The sequence below is a fragment of the Saprolegnia diclina genome (assembly GCF_000281045.1).
Source record: "Saprolegnia diclina VS20 unplaced genomic scaffold supercont1.1, whole genome shotgun sequence".
NCBI classification, from domain to species: Eukaryota; Oomycota; class Saprolegniomycetes; order Saprolegniales; family Saprolegniaceae; genus Saprolegnia; species Saprolegnia diclina.
In genome coordinates this window covers 1,083,375-1,091,609 of record NW_008246068.1, presented here as the reverse complement: position 1 = coordinate 1,091,609, position 8,235 = coordinate 1,083,375, and the positions used below count along the sequence as shown (strand labels likewise).

At 57.1% G+C, this 8,235-nt stretch overlaps 4 protein-coding genes across 4 annotated transcripts; 3 read left to right on the top strand and 1 right to left on the bottom strand.

The window, feature by feature from the left end:
• Window positions 1-755: 755 nt before the first annotated feature.
• On the top strand, window positions 756-1,425 carry SDRG_00350 (hypothetical protein; the record flags this gene model as incomplete). The annotated part of the gene is made up of 2 exons (XM_008605822.1): window positions 756-1,182; window positions 1,229-1,425. The coding sequence occupies 2 exons, from the start codon at window positions 756-758 to the stop codon at window positions 1,423-1,425; spliced, it is 624 nt and encodes a 207-aa protein (XP_008604044.1).
• An 81-nt stretch (window positions 1,426-1,506) lies between these two features.
• SDRG_00349 (hypothetical protein) lies at window positions 1,507-3,290 on the bottom strand. The gene is made up of 10 exons (XM_008605821.1): window positions 3,009-3,290; window positions 2,814-2,952; window positions 2,690-2,760; window positions 2,482-2,631; window positions 2,262-2,432; window positions 2,040-2,213; window positions 1,926-1,991; window positions 1,833-1,877; window positions 1,745-1,777; window positions 1,507-1,694 (listed from the first exon to the last, which is right to left on the bottom strand). The coding sequence occupies exons 1-10, from the start codon at window positions 3,186-3,188 to the stop codon at window positions 1,584-1,586; spliced, it is 1,140 nt and encodes a 379-aa protein (XP_008604043.1). The 5' UTR covers window positions 3,189-3,290; the 3' UTR covers window positions 1,507-1,583.
• A 571-nt stretch (window positions 3,291-3,861) lies between these two features.
• Window positions 3,862-6,040, top strand: SDRG_00348 (hypothetical protein). The gene is made up of 5 exons (XM_008605820.1): window positions 3,862-4,013; window positions 4,063-4,152; window positions 4,205-4,339; window positions 4,393-5,676; window positions 5,732-6,040. Exons 1-5 carry the CDS (start codon window positions 3,915-3,917, stop codon window positions 5,972-5,974), a joined length of 1,851 nt encoding a protein of 616 aa, XP_008604042.1. The 5' UTR covers window positions 3,862-3,914; the 3' UTR covers window positions 5,975-6,040.
• Window positions 6,041-6,778: 738 nt separating this feature from the next.
• SDRG_00347 (hypothetical protein) lies at window positions 6,779-8,146 on the top strand (the record flags this gene model as incomplete). Its single annotated transcript, XM_008605819.1, has 4 exons — window positions 6,779-7,094; window positions 7,145-7,338; window positions 7,393-7,627; window positions 7,686-8,146. The coding sequence occupies 4 exons, from the start codon at window positions 6,779-6,781 to the stop codon at window positions 8,144-8,146; spliced, it is 1,206 nt and encodes a 401-aa protein (XP_008604041.1).
• Window positions 8,147-8,235: the final 89 nt, after the last annotated feature.

The following is an 8,235-nucleotide window of genomic DNA, read 5'->3' as shown; positions in this document are numbered from 1 at the left end:
CTAGTACTAGTACGCCAAATAGAGAATTTGCGCTCAAGAAGGTCTTTTTTCCGCTTGCTCTTGCGTGTCGTGGACGATGCACTGATGTGTATCAAGTTGATACAATGTTGTCGACCGTTCGACTGCTCTTGCTGCTTAAAGCGAGTAGCGACATCCGAGATACTAGTACCCAGGGTCATTCTAGTTCTAGTTAGCACACGATACTAAGCAAGGGCTGTTTCGGTCGTCTCGTGAGGCCACGTCATGGTATCCGGATGCCCAACGCCACATGTTTTTGCGTTGGCGACGTTTCAACGGCATGGCGCGCGGCGAGCAATCGGTCCGCAGTGCTGCACGATGCGACGAGAAGGAAGCAGCTTCTTTGCGACGTCGCTGCTCGTCGCGTCGTCTGCGTCTGTTGTGCGGCTGCATGTCAACAATGTACCCATGGCCTGCAGCTTTGAGGGTTGCTTTCTTATCTGCAACATGGACCACGTCATCACCAACGTGTGCGAGCAATTCGGGGTGGCTACCACGAGCACTTGTGTTCTCGACGAGTGCATGCTTTCCTGTGGCGATAAGCGCATGACGATCTGCGCGCCTCAGCGTCTCAAGGGCACGCCGCGCCGCTTGTCGCTGGAGGTACCAGGCCACCGCGCCCTCGGCGCAACGATATTTGACGCCGGCGCACCGCCCCTTTGGCCCAATGTAGAGTTGCCATGTACACTTGAAATCGATCTCACGGTGCGTCTGTGTAGGGTCAAATTTGCTACAAAATGGACCCCGATGTGAACGCGACAGCAATCTACGGCGCAATGGCGGTCTGGGAGGCCCAGACACCGCTGCGTTTTCTGCCGTGTCGATCAAATTCGACTGCGTGCTGCGACCCGTGCGGCGACTACGTCCACATTCAAGGTGGCGCAGGCTGCTACGCGTCGCTCGGGTATGTCGCAGGCGCGTGCGAATTTGGCGGTCAAGCCCTCGTCCTCGGGCCCGCCTGCGCGATCGGCAACATCATCCACGAGCTCGGCCACACGGTCGGCCTCGTCCACGAACACCAGCGCGCCGACCGCGACGACTATGTCAAAATCTACGTCGAAAACATCGATCCGCTTCATGTCCCGGACTTTGCCAAGGGATCGATCCTCCTTCACGGCTCCAACGTCAGCATCGTGTCCCTCTGGGCGGCAACCGACAACTACGGTACGCCTCAAATCGCTCAAGATGGAACGCGATCGCATCGAGTTAGACTACGACTCGATCATGCACTACGGTCTCCACGACTTTAGTATCAACCAGCTGCAGACTCTGCTGCCGATCACGCGTGTCGGTGACCGCGACACGGTTCGAGAAGACCTCTTTGCACGACTCGGTCAGCGGCAGCGGTTGAGCACTGGCGACGTCCAAGCCATCACTGAGCTGTATGGTGGCGAGGTCGCTCGATGACTTGTTGAGTATTTCATGCAACGGCAATTCAAGTACCCACATGGAGTGGGGGTCTTTCTCCTTGCCATGGACGTGTGTGTTGTCGACCGATGGATGGAGACAAGGTGGTGCCTCGACAAGACACGTACGACTCGCATATCCAGTTCCTATTACACAGCTCAATTGGGCTTTTGGCGCTTCAGCGTCTGCTCTTCCATCTCTCGCGCTTCGGCCAATTGAATGAGATCGGTGGCAATCTTGTTGACAGCAGCGTAGTTTTCTTGCAGTTGCTAGACAGACACTATGAGCGTTCGAGTTTGCTGAGAGGTAAAATGTGTACGGCATTCTCCATGAGCAGCTCGTCTTGCTTTGCCTACACGTTGCCGTCGCATGAGCTTTCTGTAGGGTTGACGGTCAAGATATAGTACCTCGAGCTCGTCGACGCGTCGCTTGAGTGTGTGCGTGTCTTGTGTCTAGTGACGGCATCTCTGAGACTCCTCCGAAGGAAACCTGTAGTGTACCTTTAGTACGTCGATCTCGGCTTGCAGCTCCTTTGCCCGGTGCTCGGCCGCGTTGAGACGGTAGCGCTACTTTCAACATGAGCCACATAATCGGATAAAACAGGAGCATCGCACAAGCGAGGCGTCCGCTTTCTGGAGCTGCTCGGCCTTGCTTTGCAAGACGGCCTTTTCAGTCTCGAGCTGCTTGACGCGCGCACGCAGTCCTTCCGTCATCGCTTCGTCGTTATGGATGTTTTGTTTGACGTCTTCGAGCTCAGTGGTCAAGCGCTCGTTCTCTTCTTGATATTTCTACGCGTCGTACGCTTGCACTGGTCGTAGCGTAGCGTGGGAAGATACCTTGACGTCGCTCTGGACAAGGGTCAGCGCACTCAGTACGCTCTGGTACTCGGCCTTGATCGTGTCCACCTCGGCGCGCGTCGCGTCGCCAATCTCATCCTTGAGCCGCTCCATGTCTTCGGCCCGCTGGTGCTCCTTGGCATCGACGCGGTGCTGAAAATGAGAGATAGACTAGGCAGCCCATGAGATGCCATCACCACCGGTCGAGGGTCCGAAGAACCTGTGCGAGGACAGTCTCAGTCTGCTGGTACTTGACGATCTGGTGCTCGAGGACCGCGATGCGTCGCGTGAGCTGCAAGCGCTTCTCCCGCAGCTGAAGACACTCGTTCGCGAGCGTCTCGCGCGCGGTGCGCTCGACCTCGAGCGCTGCCTAGCGAGTCCAGCAAGTAAGGTGAGGAATTCTGTGCATGAGCCATCGATGGTCGTACAACGAGTGCTTCCCGTGCCGTTGTATCGCTGGTTGCAGCAGCTTTTTCATCCTCAAACTGCATGAGCTTTTCTATACGCAGCGATATATATGATGAAACCAAGGACGCATGGAGGAGCATGTACGGAGCGCTGTCTTGGTCGCTTCATGCGTCTGGAGAAGGAGCTCGCGCTCGGTCTGGACGTTCACGAGCTCGATCTGGACGTGACGATGCGACTCCATGACGTCCGCCATCTTCTTCTTCCACTTGTGCTCGGCCTCCAGCTACATGCCCATGCTTCCTTAGTACCGTTGGATAGCTTGCGAGCTAGTAGACGTACGTGGGCTTGCTGGATGAGCAGCGCGAGCTGGGCGCCCGAGTACGTCTCGTCCGGGCGGATGCGCTGGAGCGCGCTTGCCTCGCTTCCGTCGACGTGCTCCTCGACCTTGACGTGGTCTTCCTCGGCTTGGTTGTCTTCGCGCTCGGGCCCATGTCCCTTGGTCTCGTCCGGCGTCCCCATGCCGCAGTCGCGCGGATCTCTTGCCCTCGTCGCCAACTGCGTTTTAAAAGTTTGAACAGGAATGATCCGGATAAACGTCTCCGGATAACCTTTAACGTGGGCAGAACGGAGCGCCGTGAGTAATGCCTTTCCCGCACGTCAACGTTTTTCACATGGATGTGGGAATTACCGATGATTAAAAACCACGGTGAAAAAGTCGACGGTGAAACAGCGCATCCAGCGGGTCAAGGAGGCCAAACTTTGCGTGGCAAAGGTCGAGACGGCACCCCTCCGCAACACGCCCAACGAACAACCGCACGACGCTTATGCATGCGCTAGCGCATGCTGCGTGCTTGACCTTGCTTGGGCGTCAGGCTCATGTGTCTGATGTTACAGTATTTTGCGGGATGGACGACGGTGTAAACAGTGGATGCGAATCCATCTCCCACACGCTGGATGAAGCGAGGGCACCCCAATGCTCGTTTCGGTAAAGCACAAATGTTCAAGTTGCTGTGTCCTCGAGAGACCACGCGGCGCGCCGTCGGCTACCCCGAGTTGCTGCCGACTCGTTCCTTTGAAGGGTGTCGCTGGATCACACTATTTTTGAAATCGAAAATAGTATGACGCACAGTATTCTCCGGGATTTCCTCTGTCGTGGTTGGTTGGGTGGGCTTGCGTCCAATGAATGGCCCAACTTGGTGTGCTCCACCAACCAGATCCAAAATCTTAGTTTTGCGGCCGATCAAGATGGCGTCTACGCAGAAGCACCGCTTGACCGCGTTCAGCCCGTGCCAGGCGTCGTTCGTGACCGTCTCGGATGACAACCGCGTCAAGCTCTGGGATGCGGTACGCAGCGCCTGTCCTTTCCGACTTTGCACTTATGCCATCGCTACAGGCATCCGGCGCGCTTCGCTCCGAGTTGAAGGAGCGCGATCACTTGAGCTACAAGTACACGTGCTTGGCGTGGTCCAAGTCGTCGCCGTGGGTATGCCTTTGCCTCCGCCCCATACACCATGCTCAAAATGGATTGACTGTAGGCGGCCGCTGGGAAGAAGGCCAAGCGTAGCGCCGCGGGCGACCTTGGCATCATTGCGCTCGGTACGACCACGGGTGCCATCATCGTGTGGAACCTCGAGAAGGGCGAGGTGGCCGCGCGCCTTGCGCGTGACAATGTAGGCTTGCTTGATTGCACTTATCGCGTTGGCTCACCAATCTCCTGCAATAGAACGACCACGGCCACGGTTCGGCGGTCACCGATATTGTGTTTTCGTCGACGGGCACGTCGCTCTTTTCGTCGGCGGCGGAGAAGAACGTGTTTGAATGGAACGTCAAAGACGCCAAGATGCTCCGCAAGATCAAGGTCGGCTCGGACGGCGCGACCAAGCTCGCGCTCTCGGCCAACGACGACGTCCTTGCGGTCGGCGCGAGCTCGATCAAGCTCTTTGACGTTGTCTCGGGCAAGAAGAGCAAGCGCCTCACCTTTGGCCACGCGTCGGCCGTCACGCAGCTCTTTTTCTCGGCCTGCGGTCGGTACCTCTTTTCGTCGTCGGCCGAGCGGTTTGTCAACGTCTTTGACGCGACGTCCGACTCGGAGGACCCGCTGTACAACTTCTCCTGCGACTCGACGCCGGTGCACGTGCACGGTCGCGTGACTGTCGCCAAGAAGGCCAAGAACTCGACGGCCATTGTGGTCGCGACCACCGAAGCCGGCGCAGTCTTTGTATGGACGCACACCATGACGGCCGCGTCCAAGCCGATTGCGGCCGTTGCCAAGGTGCTCTCGTCGGCGGTCCTTGTCGCGTCGCTCACGTCGGCGACCGAAGCCTCGGTCATCGTGGCCCGCGGTGCCGCCATCAAGCCGCATTTCGAGACGGTCGCGCTTGTGGATGCGGATGGCGCCTTCCGTGGCGACATTACGCTCGAGGCGCTGGACAACACGGGTCTTCTCCTTGAGAAGCCGTCCAAGAAGGCCAAGACGGCGGACGAGACCGAAGCCAAGACGCATGTACCGTCGCTGCTTGAGCGCGGCTCGGCCAAGACGTCGACTGCGACGGACGCGACGGTGGCGCAGGACGAGGACGAGGATGAAGACGAAGCGACGCTCGGTGAACGCGTCCAGGCGCTGGCCGATGAGCTTGAGCACAGCGAAAACGAAGACGAGGACGCGGACACGGTCTTGACGTACCAGTACCGCAGCACGTCGCGCGTCAAGGCGCAGGCGTCGTCGGCGTCGCTTGTCTCGGTGCTGGAGCAGGCGCTGCAGTCCAAGGACAATGTGCTGCTTGAAAACTGCCTCCGCGTCCACGACTTGAAGGTCATTGACGAGACGTGTCGCCGCCTGAGCCCGACCAAGGTGTTCCCGTTCGTGCTGTTGCTCGTTGAGAAGTTGGAGAAGCGCCCGACGCGTGGCGCCACCCTCTGCCTCTGGATCAAGTACCTTCTTTTGAACCACACGGCGTACCTCATGACGGTGCCGGACGTTGTCGACAAGCTCTCGGGCCTCTACCAGGTATGTTTCTCATTTTTTGTATTTTCCATTTGAAAATGCTCATATGCTACACTAGGCACTTGATGCGCGCCTGACGGTCTTCCCGCAGCTGCACAAGCTCAACGGCCGCCTGAACCTCGTCCTTGGCCAGATTGCGGGTCGCGCCAACGCGATCGCGGTTGACGAGACGCCGCTGGTGACGTACCGTGAAGACGATGAAGACGCCGGCGACGACGACAACGACGACGAAGAGACGGCCGACGACGATGACGACGCCGAGGATGACGAGAACGACGAGGACGATGAGGACTCGGAGTAACTTTGTGCACACGATAGATTGATTACAACTACTAATAGATATTAACAAGACGACAAACACCACATACATGCGTAGACTGGACTCGATGCACCCTTATACGTCATCCGCACTCGTGCTTGGAGGCAACTCTGATCCAGCGACCAACCTTGCCGAGTACTAGTATAACTTAGTAGCGTCGTCTCAACTATGAAACCAACGGGTTAGGGTCAATGCGATATACATTCATGACACCGACTTTAGCCAAATGGCGTCGTATGCCTCCGTGGAAGCAAGGTTCAGCTCACTACTGTAGCTGCTGTTAAATTCGATGCGAAGACCGATGGTTGTGACAAGAAGACGTCGCGATGCTAGCCTGGTCAGTGAGATACTTGAGAACGCAGGCAAATTTTCACTAGATTCAAAATGCGACGCATTTCACGATGCGTCTGAGTCCAGACTGGCTGCTGGTGTGGAACCCGCAAGGCTTATCGTGCGATAGTTGGTGAAGAAACTATATTGTATCATGACCGTTTCTGCAGACGGGACTATTAGCTTCGTGGCGAAGCGACTGTCAAGAGCCCCGTGCAGATAGTTCGACTGCGAAGGGTTGTGAGGTAGCGTCAACGACACAGACAGTTGCCATGTGTTGCCTTGGTGCCGGGTCGTGACGGCTCTGTATAATCTCCGACATGTACTTACACATCTATACCGCTTGAAATAGCACCTTGATACATCCTGAACAACACAGCACAGCGCATCATCGTCTGCAAATGAACTGTATACTAGTAGGCTACACTCTGCGACGACCAAACCTCACTTTTCGAAATGCTTCGTTCCGCTGTCGTCCTCGCCGCCTCCTTGGCGACACTCGCCACCGCAACCCCGGACAACGAGTGGCACAAGTGCCCGCTCATCTCGTCGATCGGGAATGCGACCCACTTCACGGACTACCCTTTGTCGGTCTTCGAGGAGCTCTCCGTCGAGTGCCTCCACCTCCAAGTCCCCATGTGCTACCCGAACGTGTGCACGAGCAACAAGACGCTCAGTGTCTTTCTCAAGCGCATTCCGGCGACTCGGCCAACGACGCCGGGCAAGGCTGTGTGGCTCATGCAAGGCGGTCCTGGCATGTCGGCCGTTAGCAGTACGTCACCGTCACTCTGCGTCCCTTCTCATATGCCCCACTTGTTGTAGTGGAAGTGAAGATGGCCAGGGTCTACAAGGCCGCCAACGGCACCATGAGCCTCTACACAATGGACTACCGCGGCGCTGGACGCAGCTCGCCCTTGATAGCCACGTGCCCCGAGTTCCAAGGCATGTCCGACGTCGTCGACATCGCCGGTGCCTTCGCCAACTGCGTCCAGAAGCTCAAGAACACCTATGGTATGGTTTATCAACGAGATCAATTGTGCTCAATGTTATGCTATGCAATAGGCTCGGAGGCGCCCAAGGTATTCTCCGTCACGAGCGCGGCGACAGACCTCGCAGCGATCATCCAGAGTCCGCTGCTCGCTGCGGACGACGTCTTTGTCTACGGCGTGAGCTACGGCACGTACTTGGTCGAGCGTTTGATGCACCTCGCGCCCAAAAACGTCAAGGGCTACGTCCTCGACAGCATTATCAGCGAGAGCCCGGTTCGTCAGTTCAGCGACTGGGACCGCGACGTGGCAAAGATCGGTACGTGTATACATATGTGTTGTGTAGGGGTCGGGTTTTGATCTATTTTTGGATATAGAGAAAACGTACTATGGGCTCTGCGATCAAGACCCGATATGCTCGTCCAAGATTGGTCCCAACTCGAAGCAGTTTGCTCTCGATCTCTACAAGAAGCTCGATGCGAACGACACGGCGTGCGCCCAAAAGATCTACGCGGCGAAGGGTCTGCCGTCGGACTTTGTTGGACGGCTCTTTTCCGACATGATGCACACGTATCGTCAGCGCAACATGATTCCCGCAATCCTCTACCGCCTCTCGCAGTGCGTGCAAAATGTCGACAGCCAAACGCACTTTGTGACGGCGCTGCTGGAACGGCCGCTGATGCCTGACGACGACCAGACGGCCAGCGCAGACGTTCTGCCGGGCGACAAGGACTCGTGGAAGGCGGCAACCGACACGCTTCTCTACAACACCATTGTCATGAACGAGCTCTGGGTCTCGGGGGCGCCAATGCCGTCGCTCGACCGCTTACGCCATTGAAAAGATCACGTGGCGTGCGTCCTCAATGCAGTCGATGCGGCAGAAGGTCATGTGGATGTGCCTCATCAGCGGCGTCATCGACCCCGTTT